Genomic DNA, 17,143 nt, shown 5'->3' with positions numbered 1-17,143 from the left:
TGTATGTTTTATTTTATTTGACTTGTTTATATGTTTTAGTATTGTTTAAAATTTTAACATACGTAAACCAAGCCAAGCTAATATAAAAAAATATGTAATTAATAAATAATACACGTTGGTGACCCCTGATTCACAGCATAAAGCTATCTCAAAACGTAACAATGTGTTTACTTGTCAACCACGAAAATATGTCTGACATTTTTTAAATTAAAATCTACAAATTAAAGTTGTAACCTGGTAACATAGTATGTTGCATCATCGTATAAAGCAGAGTATTTTATAAATTCGGATAAACTTTTAGTTTGGTGTTCAGGGCCATGTGAGAAAAAATCACACTGGTTTAGGACCACATGAGTTTACGGTTGATGGGACTCGTATTTTGTCCTGTTGCTAGAGACTCTTATTTTGAAAGATCAACACAATTTTCACCACTTTGTTTTTTTACTCCCGGTGTCTCCATTCACTGCGATCTCTGCGCTGATGCTTTTGTCGTGTTTGCTGTGACTGGATTATTAAAGTTATGGCGAGTTTAGCAGCCGCGGCCGCTGCAGCTGCAGCTGCCAGAGATCCCGCTGTGGATCGCTCTCTCCGTTCAGTTTTCGGTATGGATTAATACATTTGTTTAGTTGGATGTTTTATATATGTTATTCTGTTTATCATTAGCTGCTAAGCTAACATCACTTACCTGCAGGTACTGTCCACCAAACTATCTAACTGGTTCTTGTTTTTTAAACAGCCATATGGTTTGCAAAACAAACTTTTCCCACTTATGCACAATAATCAGTTGGTTTAATACGCATGTGAAAAAGATTTCATTCATAATTAACTATTAGAAAAGACACATGTGATGTCCTTATTTGGTCTATGGATGGATTGCAACGGTGTTTAAAATTGTGAATATCTTGCAGTAAGTGGTTGATCATCGTGTGAAATGTTAGGTGTTGTTTCTTATTTTTTTATTTATTTATTTTTTACTAACAGTGGGAAACATCCCATATGAGGCCACAGAGGAGCAGTTGAAAGACATCTTCTCAGAGGTTGGACTTGTCGTCAGTTTTAGGTATGAGGATAAACACCATAACGTTACTGTGTTCATGCAGATTCTTTTGAACTTTCATACAGAGCAGCCCAAACGTTTATTATATAGAGCTGTAGACCATTCATTTTATACATTTTATAAACGTTTGTTTCTGATATTAACTAATAATTCTGCCATATTGTATAAAGCTTCACAGAACTGGTTCATGGTTCATCCAAAAAGCAATACATCTCTGTCGTTATTTAAGCCTTATGTAAACTACAATGTTTTGGTTTTGTATGGCTGTGCTTGTGAGACTGTATGGTATAGTATATATATATACATATATAGTGTAGTAATATGAAGTGTAATATGTAAAAGCCAAGCCATGCCAGACTGTGTGAGACCATGCCAAATTGTTGTTTACTGTAATATTTTCCTCCTAGTTGTTCAGTCTGTCATTTTCTGGTGTCTGCATGTATGCACAAAGAATTAAATGGTGAAGAGCAAAATCACTTCTGTTGACTTTCACTGTTTTAGGCAGTGTGCCAATAATTTTGTCATACCCCTAAACATAACCCTTAAATCTCTCAAGTCTTACCCAGATCGCAGCAAAATAGACTCTGGAGCAGATCCACACCAGAGGTAAAGCGGAGCTGCACACTTCAGAGCGGATCAGCCCCGGAGTCTATTGCTATCTGTGCATCATCTAATTGGTTTGCCCATCATCCTAGCAGCAGCTATACATTTGGACAATGTCTGACATTGCCTCAACTTTGCTGCTAAATTCATTGTAAAGGCATTTGATTGGCTGCCAATGAACATCACACTTGTGATAATGTTGCCCAATACCAAGAGAAGAGAAAACTTTTCTGAACCCCCAAATTCGTCTAAAGCTGCACCCAACTGCCAGCGACTACGGCAGTGTTATGCAAAGGTTTACCTTTCTGGGTGAAGCAGTGTGGCTCACGTCATCCATCTCATTATTTAGTTAAAGCGTAACTAAACCCCTGGTCAGAGCCTGACTCCACCCACTGGCAATATTTGAAAAATGCAAGAAAAGTGGGCAGATCCCAACGGAGATAGAGGGGACGAACTAAGCTCGTACCAAGCATGTGGTGAGATCGTAACAAGGGCGTGGTGAGCTTGAACCTGCTTACGTCACGAGTTACTTTTTGGACCCAACATCCAATAGGAAAATTCAACTGCAGTAGCCACCGTTCAACCTGAAGAGGGCAGCACTCAGACGTTTTTACACCATATATTGTAGTATTGAAACACTTTATATCCAAATGTCAAAAAACTTACTAAAAATCAATGAACAGCACTAATAAAGCATCATTCTTACAGATCATTAACTAAAAAAAGTTGGTTAAGGGTTTAGTTACTCTTTAAAGGATTAGTCCATTTTCTTAATAAAAAAATCCAGATAATTTACTCACCACCATGTCATCCAAAATGTTAATGTTTTTCTTTGTTCAGTCGAGAAGAAATTATGTTTTTTGAGAAAAACATTCCAGGATTTTTCTCATTTTAATGGACTTCAATGGACCCCAACACTTATTAGTTTTAATGCAGTTTAAAATTGCAGTTTCAAAGGACTCTAAACGATCTCAAACAAAGCATAAGGGTCTAGCGAAACGATTGTCATTTTTGGCAAGAAAAATAAATAATATGCACTTTTAAACCATAACATCTCATCTTCCTCCGGCTGTTCAAGCCAGCACGACCTCACGTAATACGTCATCACATCAAGAGGTAAAAGATGGCGTATCGAAACTACACCCCAGTGTGGAGAAAAAGGACCGTTCTGACGTTGTTGTATCTCGAATGATACTAATTAATGTCTTTGTGTCAGTCAGTTTATTGTTTAAAATGGGCCGCAAATGTGCGTTTCAAATATGTAACACGCGACCTTTTGAGAAGTTGTTGTTTAAAAGTGCATATTTCTTATTTTACTTGCCAAAAATGACAGTCGTGTCGCTAGATAAGATCCTTATGCCCCATATGGGATCGTTTATAGTCCTTTGAAACTGCAATTTTAAACTGCATTAAAACTGTTAAGTGTTGGGGTCCATTAAAATGAGAAAAATCCTGGAATTTTCTCCTCACAAAACACAACTTCTTCTTGACTGAACAAAGAAAGACATTAACATTTTGGATGACATGGTGGTGAGTAAATTATCTGATTTTTTTTTTAGGAAAATGGACTAATCCTTTAATTAGGAACGCCTAATAACCTTACTGAAAAAGACACTGTTGGTGTGCATGCATCATTAGATGGACAAATAGTGGGGATGAATTGCACAGTTTGTGCCTGGTTTAGTTGCCAATATGTTAAAGGAACAGTATTTAGGATTGTGGCTAAAACTGGTACTGCAATCACACAGCTGGTGGCCAATACACAACATGACAACATAAACATCAGTTGTGGGCTGCAACTTTTTAAATGACAATATCCTGGCCATACCACTGTTGTCAGTGTTATAAGTATTTGAAATGAAAATTATTTCTTAATGTCTAGTGGCATATCAGGGCCATTTTATGATTAATTGATATACATTTCTTACATACTGTTCCTTTAAGTATTGTTGACTTGATTTATTTTCCCCTTTCCAAATAACATTGGGCAGACTTTTAAAGGACTTTGTTTACATGCTTGTGTAAACCCCTCTTTATGCAGGTTGGTGTATGACAGGGAAACAGGTAAACCAAAAGGTTATGGCTTCTGTGAGTACCAGGATCAAGAGACCGCACTTAGTGCCATGCGCAACTTGAACGGCAGAGAATTCAGTGGAAGAGCCCTCCGTGTTGACAATGCAGCCAGTGAAAAGAATAAAGAAGAGCTCAAAAGTAAGTTTAAAGTGAATAAAAATCATAAGTGATCATCCTTGTGCCTTGTTGAAATTCAAGATGCTTTTATCCAAAGCAACTTGAGAGAGCAATACGAATTTATTCTTATGTCTAATCTTTTTACATTTTAAGCAATGACTCAAGACATATTGTAAGAAACACACGCTCATTTCCACAGGTTTGGGCACTGGTGCTCCAATTATTGAGTCCCCATATGGAGATGGCTGCATACCAGAAGAAGCCCCAGAGTCGATCAGTAGAGCTGTGGCCAGCCTGCCCCCTGAGCAGATGTTTGAGCTAATGAAACAGATGAAGGTGAAAAAAATCTTCAATAGACTTTTGTTAGTTAGTGATTGTGTTGTTCAGAGCAATTGGGTTTAAAATCTTAATTGAAAACAGCATCTAAAACAGTTTAATTTATTGTTCTGTTTTATTTTCTCGAACAGCTTTGTGTGCAAAACAGTCCACAGGAAGCCAGAAATATGCTGTTGCAGAATCCTCAGCTAGCCTTTGCCTTGCTGCAGGCTCAGGTTGTAATGAGGATTGTGGACCCTGAAATTGCGCTGGTAAGATCATTAAATTCAGCTGACGAAAAGCACTTGAAGAATGGAGGTTAAGTGTCTGATTACATAGACGGAACAGAATGGGGGCTGCTTAATGAACTTGTATATTTAGGGTCTGTTTGTCTATGTCTTTTTATCTAAGGTATTTAAATGATACTGTTTTCCCAGAAAATGCTTCATCGTCCAGCTGTGGTTCAGCCCATAAACCCAAATTCTCAGCCGGGTGCAGTGCCTGTTACTAACCAGCCCCTTCCTCAGCCCACTGCCCCTGTCTCTCAGCCCCAACCAATGGTGAGCATTGACATTAATTCATTGTGATGTCTTTGAGGGTACTGACATTTACCATCATGCATGTTTAAAGTCATCTGAATGGTTTATAAAGTGTTGTTGTATCATGGGCTTAGGTGAAAACCTCATTGTGCCTGTATGCCTTTAGTTTGGTTAGAACCTAAGAAAAATTGCTATATCATCTGTAAACATAAGTCTATCATTAATGTGCATGTGAACTAGTTTTTTTGTGATAAGCTAAAAGTCCTTTTTTTGTGCACATGCCTCTTGCTGTGGACAGATGCTTGTTATGCCGGTTCATGGACGGTTCACTGTGGAGCCTTTTTCATTGTCCACTGTGCTAATGAATTATCTCTCATGTGATTCACAGCCAGGCATGCATGTGAACGGAGCCCCTCAAATGATGCAGCCTCCACAGATGGGCGGCGGAGTACCCGGACCAATGCCAGGACAGGGACCAATGGGACCAGCTGGTAAGCTCGGTTGTCCACACACGTTGTCTTCTGTGAAAGTGTATTTGTGTTCAAAGCCATAGCTGTTTTCCTCTGGTCCTATCTCTACAGGTGGGATGCAAGCTCAAATAGGAATCCCACCAGGAGGTCCTGTACCCATGGATAGGGGACCAGGTACATACTTTAGGCAGATAAAGCAGGATTATGTTGACTTGGTTAATGCATTTGTTTTAAAGGTCCCGTTCTTCCTGTGTTTTTGAAGCTTTGATTGTGTTTACAGTGCAACATTACACACTAACTAAAGTTTGAAAAGTGGTATCAGGAAAAAACGTGACCTTTAAAATAACGAATACCTGTGACTTTCATGCATTACTTTTTTTCATGACTTTTTTTAAACTGCATGATTCCTTTCTACTTAATAATAATAATAATAATAATAAGAATATTATTATTATTATTATTATTATTATTATTATTATATTATTATTATTTAGACTTATTAATTAATATTGATATAATAACAACAACAACAATAATAATAATAATAATAATAACAATAATTATTATTATTAATTGTTATTGGTATGTTTTAACAACAATAATAATAATAATAATTATTATTATTATTATTATTATTACTAATAATAATAACAATAATACATACCAATAACAATTAATAATAGTAAATAATACTAATTATTATTATTATTAGTAGTAGTAGTATTAGTATTAGTATTATTGTTAGTATTATTATGATTATGGTTAGTTATTAATAATAATAATAATAATAATAAATACATATTTATTTGATAATAATTAATAATATTTACATTAAAATATGTATTATTATTATTATTATTATTATTATTATCTTTTATTATTATTAACATTATTATAATTAGTTTTAATGACTAACCATAATCATAACCATAATAATAATAATAAAAATAAATAAATATTTATTTAATAATAATTAATAATATTTACATTAAAATATTTATTATTATTATTATTATTATCATGCTTATCGTTAATATTCATATTAATAATGTTAATGTTGTTAATACTAATAATAATAATAATAAATAATATTTATTGAATAATAATTAATAATGTTTATTATTATTATTATTATTATTATTATTATTATTATTATTATTACTGCAATTCCAAAACTCTCCACAAGGGAGCAGCATTGGTTAACTAATCTGCAAAACTAGCACTAGCTGGCTTTAAATGATTTGCAAATTTATTTTCATGTACTTGTCTTCTGAACTGGTGATAGACCGATGTTATAACCAGGGTGATTATTTCAAGATAATAAGAGATGTCAATGCTTACTCTCCAATTCCACAAGTTACTGACAAGCTTTACATTTTCAGTTTTTTAATATTCTGCTGTCTTTAAAGGTGAAGTATGCAATTGCAGAATACGCTGCTATGTAATAGCGTAGTTTCAACGATGCTTAATTAAAAAATTAGTGACAAACAGTTTTCATTGGTGGGATTCACAACCTAATCTTATGCAAATTGTTTGCCTATGTTGCTGTGTTTATCTGCTTGTGATTCTCAAACAGAGCATTGTAGCAGATTTAGCTGTTTTATGGAAAATCTGGCTTATTATCATTGTCTGTATGTTAGGCTTGGAGTTTGACACACTTCACCTTTAAATTCTAGTATTATATGAACCACCTTCTCTGTATGTTATTATTAGGATCTTGCAGAAAAAATGTATAGGTTAACCACTATTCTTTACCCATGTCCATTAACATCACCATAAGAGTCCCTGTTTAAGAACTGTCCCTGGGCAACATCAGTAAGTGCTGCTGTGCACCGTCTCAGTTCTCTCTCTTTCTTTCACTCAATGCTGTCCCAGGAAACCTTCAGGACTCTCCTGTAGGAGCAGCTGGGCAGGCTGCTATCGAGCGGTCTCCAGGTATCACAGGTGTACTCTGGTCTCCTCGGATCAGAGCTGTCAACACTGTTGCCTGCTGATTGCTTTAACCCTACGCACGTTTTTTTGAGCATTGCAGAACAGTTTGACAGCAGCATGAATATGTTGTTTTTGACAGTGAATAATGTCCAACACCTGCCCGTGTTAGAGAGGGATTTCGAAATGCCACAGACATGTAGGGTAGTAAAAGAAAAGCATTAAAGCTGCAGGAAGTAGTGAATAGCTAGATCGATCTTACACATGTTTGTTGAAACCTACCTTGCACAGTTGTGTCTGCATTCCTAATTTCTGTTTTAAACATATTCTGTAAAGCATCCAAAACACAAACACAAGTCTTGTTACCTGTTGAGATGTGTCAGTGTCACAGAATAGATCCGAACAGTAAAGAGCTTTGTTGTTGAAAGCTTTTTGCAGTTATCGCTGTCATGAAACAATATCCTTTTGTTTACAAAGTGGAAAATTCCAGTTTCAGTCTCATTTCCATTGAGGGTCAAGGAATTGTTGTTACATACCTGAAAATAAGTGGTTAACAATACACCTTATTCAAAAAGAATGCGTACAAAAGACGAGCCCATGTGTGAAATGTTTGTCTTAATGCACTGTGACATTTTCTTTTAGTTTTCATGATCCTTTTCATATGCTCTTTTTTTGTGCACAGTGCCTATAGTAGACCCACGTGCCCCAATGCGAGGGGCTCCACCAGGCCCTCCAGGCATCCCACCAAGAGGCCTCCTTGGTGATGGTCCAAATGATCCACGGGGAGGTTCAATGGTCGGTGGGGAAGTGGTGGAACCAGGGTAAAACATCCCACTTTCCTTAAAGAAATATTGCATCAAAAAGTCCTGATAATTTATTCACCACCATGTCATCCAAGATGTTCATGTCTTTCTTTGTGGAGTCAAGAAGAATTTTTTAGAGGAAAACATTCCAGGATTATAATGGAAGTTAGTGGACCTCAACAGTTTACAGTTTCAATGCAGTTTTAAAGGGCTCTAAACAATCCCAACCAAGTCATAAGGGTCTTATCTAACATAACAATCGTTTTGCAAAAAAAGAAAACGTACTTTTAAACCACAACTTATCTCCTTGCACTTGCCTTGTAAAGCACCAGCATGACCTTTTGTATTACGTAATCACGTTGAAAGGTCATGCATGACGTATGCGAAACTACCGCTTCAGTGTTTCCAAGTGTGGAGAAAGAGAATCGTTCCGACGTTGTTGTATGTGGAATAATACTAATCCATGTCTTTGTGTCAGTTTATTGTTTAATTATTTTTTATTTTTGTGGCGAAAATGACGATCGTTTCTCTAGATAAGACCCTTATGCCTCGGTTTGAGTCATTTGAAGCTGCATTGAGACTGTAAACTGTTGAGGTCCATTATATGAAGAAAAATCCTGGAATGTTTTCCTGGAATGGATCACATGGGGGTGAGTAAATTACCAGGATTTTTTTTATAAAAATGGAGTATTTCTTTAACATACTTACATTACTCTCATTAGTTGATATATTTGTAATAAAAGTTTTGCCCTAATGTAAATTCCCTTAGTTTGCTTTTTGCATTGATTGATGGTTTAGAGGTTGTCCATTTATAGGCGTGGTTACATTGGAGGCCCTCCACAACACCAGGGCCCCCCTATGCACATGGCACCCCCAGACATGCGTGGACCTCATGATATGAGAGGAGGACCAATGATGGGAGATCCTAGAGGCCCTATGATGGAACAGCGTGGCCCACCAATGGAGGCAAGAGGTCGTGACCTTTATCCTTAATTTAACTGTCTTGTATGAAGCAACCAGACACAGATTTTTAATTAGAAAAAAAATTATTCTTAAGGTCGTGATCCACGGGCAGTTGATGCTCGAGGTCCGATATCAGGTCAGAGGGTTCCTGTGGCGGGTGGAATGCAGGGTCCTCCCCCCCACGGCATGGGACAAAGCGCACCTCCCCCAGCAAGACCAGTAAGATAAAAAGCTTAAAAAAAATAAAAATTACAGTAATTCAAATGTTTGCTCATGTTAATCCCATTTACTTTTTGTTACAGGGTCCTCCTGCTGATGTGTCATCACAAGATCATGAGAAGGTGAATGCAAATGTTATGTATATAAATTAAGAGTTTGGTTCCAAAACGTGAAAAAGGCCATTTAAAAAAAAGAGTTACTGTCAAAATCAGTATTGTATCAGGTCAGTATTTAAAAGTAAATTCTTAATTACATGCAAAATCCAATATCTGCCGTGTTATTCTGTCATCTTTTTTCCCAAAACGCAAAAAACGCCACTCCTCCATTTCTGCAGAGTGCAATAAATCCGCTCAACCAATCACAGCACACCATTCCACACATTGTAAAAAATGGCGGCACGCAATACACACAGAATCCTAGTTTTCCTCCTCTTGTACGTCGTGATCAACAAACAAACAAAAACAAAATAATACTTGGTGGGAAAGAAACGTAAGCAACATCTAATAATTTACGTGAGAGGCACTCAGGAGACGGAAAAATGCCGGTTGCTTGTTCTCCCGACAGCATCAAGCTTCTCTCATGCTAACACATTGACCCCAGGGGATCTTATGAAAAACTTTCCATTATTTTATGCAAACCCAACGAAAATCGAGCAGGACCGAAACATTTTACAGCTATTCGCTGTGAAAAATATTAAGCGACGACGTCACTATAACCGCAGCAATGACAGTGTTCTTAATATGACAAAGTGTTTTGATTATTGCCATTAATGTTTATTTTTTTTAATCGGTGTATACCACTAGTCAACTAAATTGGTATAACATGGCAAATATGAATTCACATTTATATATTCATTCAATCGATTTATAGCATTTTGAGAAAAAAATCAGTTTTTATAATAAATCTTTGAAAATCAAATTATGCATTTTAATTTTTATTGTATGTTTTTATAACCTGAAGATGCTATGTGAAAGTTTGTAACAGAAAATAGTGGTTTTCATCTTGTAACTTTCTTGGTATAGAAAACTCGTTTTTACTGAAATTAGTCTAAATGTATTTATTGCGTTTTGGAACAAAACTCTTCATATATATATACACATACAATATTGTGTGGAAGGTTATGGTGGTGGTGGGCGAGTCTTGGCGTGACTTTTACTGAAACGTGAAAAGTGACAGTGATATCATCATTACTCGCACATAGGTGTTTTGTTTTTTACAAAATTGCATCATAGCAACACAAAACATGACTCTCAGCACTACATGCATTTTTGCATTATTGCATCGTTATTGTTATGCTCCAATACCTTTATCTAAGGTTGGTGATATGAATGTATTGTCTTGCTAATCATTATGTGTTGTAGATGCTAATCCGTATGTTGTGTTTCCACATTCCCAGGCTGCCTTGATCATGCAGGTCCTGCAGCTGACCCCAGAACAGATCGCCATGCTGCCACCAGAACAGAGGCAGAGCATTCTCATACTGAAAGAGCAGATTCAGAAGACAGCGGGCGCGCCGTGAGAACGTGAGTCTTTTGTTTATTCGCCAAACATAATAAAGCAGTTTATTGTAATAATTGCAGGCTTGGTTAATAAAAGTAGAATGTGGTTTACTTACATAACAGATTAAGACAATTGATTTGTTGATTTCATTACCAAGAAAAAATGCAAGGAATCTGACTATATGTCGGCTCTGTACGATTACAGGAATATTGCACACAACCAAACCAACAACCGTCACCTGGCCAGGTCTGGATCGGTCTGCTGAACCTCCACAGCTGTAACTTTTGTTGTTGTTGTCATGTTTTGTTTTTATAGTGGTATTTTCTTATGTGAAGTAAAAACAGTTGTATCTGAATAGCAGTGGTACATGGTTTAATGCAAAACAAACAATAAATACAGTTGATTTTGAAATAAACAAATGGACATTATTTTTTTTCCATAATTAAAAAAGAATAAAAAAACTTGATAATACATAAGTGCAGGAATGTGTGAAACATTTGGAAAAACATAACACGCAATGGTTTTGGTTCGATGTGGCAAGTGTAAGGTTTGCAATCATGTTTGTAACAGAACAGGTTAGCTGTATAAACAATAAAATAAACAACATTTTTGTAAGATAGTAAAATTCCTTAACCTCGTGCCAGGTACATTTTGTTAGCAGACTTCAGCACAAAGGAGGCATTTATAGACCATTTTTTCAGGTTAGTTGCCATTTCCTTGAACACTGGTGATTCATTTCTAACCAGGAACTCATAGTCAGGAACAACGTGGCAAACCATCCAAAGTGCAGTGGTCCTAAAATCCAGTTTCTTTCAAAAGTTTTCTTTGTTGAAATAAAACTTAGTCCTTCGTGGATCCACTTCTGAATATTTGACACATTTCTTCTCCAAGACTTTAGCCAAGGCTTCTGGGCCACACAAGAACGTTCCAACCACTGACCTGTAGATATTTACAATAAAACCTTAGTGTTGGGATAATAACTCTACCCCTGGCAGGAATGTGCCCTGATTTGTGTCTGACTGACTAATGTAACCACACCTTAAATGCCTTAACCTTCGGAGGCTCTTTACATTTAAATGCATTTTGCAATGAGTATATGTGTTTCCAACCCATAATAACCTTACGTGCTGCTAACACACTGCTCTACCACTGAGCTTCTTATACTGTCACGAGTAGTAGTTAATAATTAGGAGTTACTGACGAGGGGTTATCTTTCCGAACTTGCTCAAATTCCTTATCCCAGTTTGGTCGGCCATAGTGAGTCTTCTGCTTTAGACCCGTGATGACATCCGTGTCCTTATCAAAGTGCACCATTACGTGATCTGTGTGTAAACACAGAGATGCAACATATAAACATCAATTATTGTTCAATTTAGATTAAAGGGGCATTTTAAATATGCTCATTTTCCAGCTCCCCTAGAGTCAAACATTTGATTTTTTCTGTTGTGGGATGCATTCAGTTGATCTCCGGGTCTGGCAGTACCACTTTTAGCATGGCTTAGCACAATCCATTGAGTCTGATTGGACCATTAGCATTGTGCTAAAAAAATAACCGGAGAGTTTCGATGTTTTTCTTATTTAAAACTTGACTCTTCTGTAGTTACATCGTGTACTAAGAACGACAGAAAATTAAAAGTTGCGATTTTCTAGGCAGATATGGCTAGGAACTATACTCTCAAACTGGCGTAATAATCAAGGACTTTGCTGCTGTAACATGGCAGCAGCAGGCGTAGTGATATAACGCACTGCCCAAAAATAGTCCTCTGCCATTGAAAGTTTCTAAGGGGACTATTTTCGGCTGCTGCGTGATATCATTGCGCCTCTTGCAGTCATGTTACAGCAGCAAAGTACTTGATTATTACACCAGAATGAGAGTATAGTTTCTAGTCATATCTGCCTAGAAAATCGCAATTTTTTATTTTCTTTCGGTCTTAGTACACGATGTAACTACATTAAAGTCAAGTTTTAAATAGGAAAAATATTGAAACTCTTTGGTCATTTTTTTAGCGCAATGCTAATGGTCTAATCAGATTCAATGGATTGTGCTAAGCTATGCAAAAAGTGGTAGCGCCAGACCCGGAGATCAGATGAATGGATTCCAAAACGGTAAAAATCAAATGTTAACTCTAGGGGAGCTGGAAAATGACTATTATTTTAAAAAAGTGGAATGTCCCTTTAAGTTGCATTTCAATAAGGTCAAACGGTACTTACGTGGCTCTGGTCCCAGCCCGTTAGGTAGAGCTTATACGTGAGGAAATCCTTCATTCCCCTCTCTTCCATTTCCTTCTCTAGGATCTGAAGAAGATCTGCGAACCACTCGAAGGCGTGCGCGTCTCTACACAACCAGTAGAAGTAAATCTAAAACGCAGAAGTCATGTGCATGAAGCCGACCTTTATGATAATCACGTAAACAATTAAAGGCGTTGTAGTCTGTTTGGGCAGCTAGCCTCAATATTGTTTCTTACCCTCTTGGTTCGCAAATTGGGGTTGGAGTCTTTAAACTTGTACCAGATGGATTTGAGAATAGACGCGAATGGGGTAATTCCAATCCCAGCTCCCACTAACATGCTGACTTCATATTGAAATACATCCTCACTGGCCGTTCCAAATGGACCATCCACACTAATCCTAAAGCAAGAGTAAAATGTGTGTTATTTTTATTAGTATTGTGGGTCCAAACATTATTATTAGAATAGCAAAGACTACATACTTAGGTCCTTGCGCACCCTCCGGTAGATTTTCAACCATCTTGATGAGTTTTTCTGTCCAGTCTCCAGCTAATCGGATGTGCACACTAAAGAAGTCTTCTTCTGGGGCTGATGTCATGGTGAACGGGTGCCACTCCAGCTGGGAGATGTCTGGACAGTTCAGAAAGACGTATTGGCCTACCTCCATCTTAAAACCAGGCTTCACCAACTGTAGTTCCAACACTCGTGATGGGCGAATTACAATCTAGAATGCAAAAATAAAGTTTGTTAAAGCACATGAGTTGTTTTTACTGAACACACTCATTGGGTTTCCTGACAATATACCTTTCTATAACTGACAGGCTGCATGTAGCGGATGAAACGTAGTATCCGTTCACAAAGATAGATGATCATTGGTCCAATCACATACATCCAGGTCTAAAACAGGATTTAGTAAAATAAGTAATAGTTTGAAGTGAATCTAATAAATTACTTTTAAACAAGTTATGAACACCCACCTGAGGAAACCCTCCTGCAAACTGGGGAATTGGACATTCGGGAATTTTCCCCCACTTCTCTGGTTGATCTTCGCAGTAGGAATGATTGTGAGGTGGGTCTGTCTCTTGCTGACTTCGGACAATGCGACCGGATATAAGGAAAATTTAATACTTAGTCTTGGCAATCCACAGTTATATATACACACATAAAATTGGGCTCAACCAGAAAATGGACCTTACCCGGCACCATGAAAAACTAAGCCAGCGAAGAACACTATGAAGAGGTGGTGTGTGTACCAAAAGACCTCATAATAGCTTCTGCGGATGACTTCCATAGATGAAGTGATAATGAGAATGAGGGCAAGAGTTATGATGACTCCCGTGAGACCCGCAATAGTGGTGAATACGAAGATAGTTGGAGTCTGGGGTACAAATAAAGTATGTTACGGCACAGCACACTAATACAGTACACTCTAAAAAATTTGCTGTAATTTTGCAGCTGGTTGCCAGTAACATACTGTAGAAGATAAAGACAAAAACTGTTTCATGTTCATTTAACTTTCAAAAAAATGTTGCCATTAAATAACATAAATTTAAAATCTACAGTAAGTTACTGGCAGCCAGCTGCCAGTAATACCCATTAATACTGTAATTTCTACAGACATTTTTTACAGTGTATACATATCAAAACAATTTGAATAGAATTAATTATATAAAACTTGAAAATTGAAGACATCGACTCACTATAGAAGTGGACCGAATGGGATTCAGGTAGGTGGTATTCAGTTCATCAGAGTCCTCAAGCATGGAGAGATTCCCTGCTACAGGTCCATATAAACCTGCTAAACTGTTGCTGTACCACTCCACATTAAGCAAATGAGCAATAGTATGAACCGCTGAGGGAAAGAAAGATTTTAAAAGGTCACAATCACTTTACTATTGTAATAATGCTTGCTGATTCTGTTATCTCAAAATGTCTCCAACTAACCCAGTGGTGGTTAAACTTTTTGAAATGCGCCCCCTTTTGTGTAGGGTGGATCCCTTTGTGGCCCCCCAAAGAAAATTCATGACATTTGAAATCTGGGTTTAACATAACATTAAATGATACAATGTAGCAGTGGCACCTTGTGACTGCTCATCCGAGGGGCGCAAATTCAAAATATGTGTTCGGCGTGTCGTGTGTTGCTTGTGTATTCAAAATATGTGTTTGTTACATCATGTGAACCATGTGCATCACGTGTTTTGTTCAAATAAGTGCCTGCTGTACACATGTCAAAACCGTTTATGATAAAAGAGACGCTCACGTTCACAAAATACACGCAACCTTAACATTAAACTCTGATTTTATACATTAGTTTGAGAGCTACTGCACTCACCAAACACATATTTTCTTACTTTTGATAAGCATTACTATTTTTTTATAATTTAAACCCAAACCTTTTTTGTTGTAATAAAATTTCCATTTGCCTTTAGGGCCACTGTATCTATCTATTGTAATCTATATGTATTATATCGCATCATAGCATGGAAAAAATGCCATTGGGCAATGTTCTTAATAGTTACATGTAATCCCTTTCATGAATCATGTAACTCATAGCTGTAATTTAACCTAATCCAGGATATCAACGACAATTTCCTGATAGGTATCAAAGAATGACAAACATTAAATGTTTTATACCTGTCATCAGGGCAATCATGTATGCCACCAATTTGTGGAAAGTCAGATTTTTGTCCAGCTGTTTCCTCATTGACCGTCCACAGCACTGAAAAATGTACATTCATTAAACATCTACAAAAGGTCTTGAGATTTTTAGAATCAAAAGGTCAAGGTCTTAGAAAAAGTACATAGTAACCCACCATGAAAGAGCCTCGGAGGAGAGATAGCAGGTTGCGGCATACTGGCAGCAGAATAAGCATGCAGTTAAAGTTGAGGACAGCAGCAGGTGCTCTGGCCCAGGGCAATGCAGACTGACAATAAAAATATTATATTTATTTTAAATACATTTAGTAACTTTATTATATTTTTCTTTATAATCCTTAAACCTCTTTTTTATTTTTATGATCTTAAAATATCTTTCTAATAAGACAAAATTCACCAGATACTATATTACATTTCTAGATAGTATGATTTTGAAACTAGTAAAATATAGTAGTTATAAGATACTATATAGTATAATTACTATGAAATACTACAGTAGTACAGTTTACTATAGTAAATTGCATAGTATACTATTTTCATAACTTACCCCTAAAAGTTCACGAGTGTATTCAAATTGTTCTCCCTCATCATAAAACAAGTAGAAGCGCACAAACAAAAAGATGTTGATGCCCATCCACACCACCTATAAATTCAGGCAGATCAATAACGTGTCGATTAATTATTAGCAAATGCATTTGTAATTCTCATTCTTGAGTGTTTTTCTGAGGAAAATTAAATATAATTTTTTACATACCACGATAAAAGCGCTTAATCCATGATTGATGATCCAGTTGCCCATGTTAACGCATAGCACTCTCTGTTTCACTATGAGAACGAGCTTCTTCAGCTCTATTATTACTAACCTGTCTTATTTGTGACCACGCCTACCGATATGTCCACGCCCTCTACAATTACAATTTACCAGGAAGCAGGTGAATTTACAGAAATTCCCAAGAGGAAATATTTGAATAGTGTTAGTGTGTAAAATAAAGATTGACGGGAAACATTGGGCGTGGCCATTTTAAAAGGGTTTGTCAACAAATCATCTTATACCTCACACAGGTGAGTCTTTGATATATATGAATGGATGACATGTCTATGTTATGATAGGTCACATTTTACGCCATAATTAATAGGTAAACGAAGCAATTGGACAGCTTAAAACTTTAGCATAAGAACCATTACGACCACTAAGATGTCTTGAATTTCACAATGCATTCAAAATTAAATACATTTCCCCTTTATTTTGTAATTCCCCATTATTTTATGGTTTCTATGTTTTAAAATGTAACACGTTAATACTTCTTAATTCAGGTACAAATTGTTTTATTTTTCGCATTTTAATAATAAAAACAAATCTTTATATAATAGCCTACAACCCTCATGAAAAAATATTCTAGCATACTATAGCAACGTTCCTTATAGTGTTTTTGACCCTTGGTATAGTAAATATTAAAGTATACTATAGTTTTTACTACAGTTAGTCAATTGACTATAGTTAATATAACAAAATACTACAATAATTATTAGTATACCTTTATCTTCAGTGTAGAGGGTATGCATTGGCGTCACTTTTCCACGTGACCACGCCAAAATTCGCCCTGTTGAGTGGCAAACGTTCAACAAAATGGCTGGTTTTCATAGCGGCTGCTGCGAAAATGCCAGTAAAACT

General features: G+C 36.5%; 2 protein-coding genes across 3 annotated transcripts; one reads left to right on the top strand and one right to left on the bottom strand.

Moving 5' to 3' along the window:
- The first annotated feature begins 430 nt into the window (after window positions 1-430).
- cstf2 (cleavage stimulation factor, 3' pre-RNA, subunit 2) lies at window positions 431-11,007 on the top strand. 2 transcript variants are annotated; one of them, XM_055177874.2, is made up of 15 exons: window positions 431-602; window positions 982-1,060; window positions 3,702-3,871; window positions 4,050-4,186; window positions 4,318-4,437; window positions 4,603-4,725; window positions 5,093-5,195; window positions 5,286-5,348; window positions 7,050-7,109; window positions 7,786-7,924; window positions 8,722-8,879; window positions 8,964-9,088; window positions 9,172-9,210; window positions 10,485-10,611; window positions 10,793-11,007. In XM_055177874.2, the coding sequence occupies exons 1-14, from the start codon at window positions 521-523 to the stop codon at window positions 10,605-10,607; spliced, it is 1,521 nt and encodes a 506-aa protein (XP_055033849.2). In that variant the 5' UTR covers window positions 431-520; the 3' UTR covers window positions 10,608-10,611; window positions 10,793-11,007. The 2 variants fall into 2 exon arrangements, with proteins under 2 accessions (XP_055033849.2, XP_055033850.2); XM_055177875.2 differs by lacking the exon at window positions 7,050-7,109 and having other exon boundaries at window positions 434-602.
- Window positions 11,008-11,160: 153 nt separating this feature from the next.
- Window positions 11,161-16,381, bottom strand: nox1 (NADPH oxidase 1). Its single transcript, XM_073854365.1, has 13 exons — window positions 16,226-16,381; window positions 16,019-16,114; window positions 15,630-15,740; window positions 15,451-15,535; window positions 14,517-14,668; window positions 14,017-14,194; window positions 13,794-13,924; window positions 13,621-13,713; window positions 13,299-13,540; window positions 13,054-13,216; window positions 12,796-12,946; window positions 11,790-11,910; window positions 11,161-11,527 (listed from the first exon to the last, which is right to left on the bottom strand). The coding sequence occupies exons 1-13, from the start codon at window positions 16,268-16,270 to the stop codon at window positions 11,401-11,403; spliced, it is 1,695 nt and encodes a 564-aa protein (XP_073710466.1). The 5' UTR covers window positions 16,271-16,381; the 3' UTR covers window positions 11,161-11,400.
- Window positions 16,382-17,143: the final 762 nt, after the last annotated feature.

Source organism: Misgurnus anguillicaudatus, chromosome 16, assembly GCF_027580225.2.
Source record: "Misgurnus anguillicaudatus chromosome 16, ASM2758022v2, whole genome shotgun sequence".
Classification (NCBI taxonomy): Eukaryota; Metazoa; Chordata; class Actinopteri; order Cypriniformes; family Cobitidae; genus Misgurnus; species Misgurnus anguillicaudatus.
The sequence above is the reverse complement of the archived record's forward strand: the minus strand, read 5'-3'. Positions and strand labels throughout refer to the sequence as shown.

What these genes read in the sequence shown, in the direction of transcription:
- cstf2 (XM_055177874.2), top strand. Translation starts at nt 521, where the DNA reads ATGGCGAGTTTAGCAGCCGCGGCCGCTGCAGCTGCAGCTGCCAGAGAT. An exon ending in GGACTTGTCGTCAGTTTTAG is followed by an intron (nt 1,061 to 3,701) that starts GTATGAGGATAA and finishes CTCTTTATGCAG; the next exon opens with GTTGGTGTATGACAGGGAAA. An exon ending in CACCTCCCCCAGCAAGACCA is followed by an intron (nt 9,089 to 9,171) that starts GTAAGATAAAAA and finishes TTTTTGTTACAG; the next exon opens with GGTCCTCCTGCTGATGTGTC.
- nox1 (XM_073854365.1), bottom strand. Translation starts at nt 16,270, where the DNA reads ATGGGCAACTGGATCATCAATCATGGATTAAGCGCTTTTATCGTG. An exon ending in CCATTCGGTCCACTTCTATA is followed by an intron (nt 14,195 to 14,516) that starts GTGAGTCGATGT and finishes TTTGTACCCCAG; the next exon opens with ACTCCAACTATCTTCGTATT. An exon ending in TTGCAGGAGGGTTTCCTCAG is followed by an intron (nt 13,714 to 13,793) that starts GTGGGTGTTCAT and finishes ATCCTGTTTTAG; the next exon opens with ACCTGGATGTATGTGATTGG.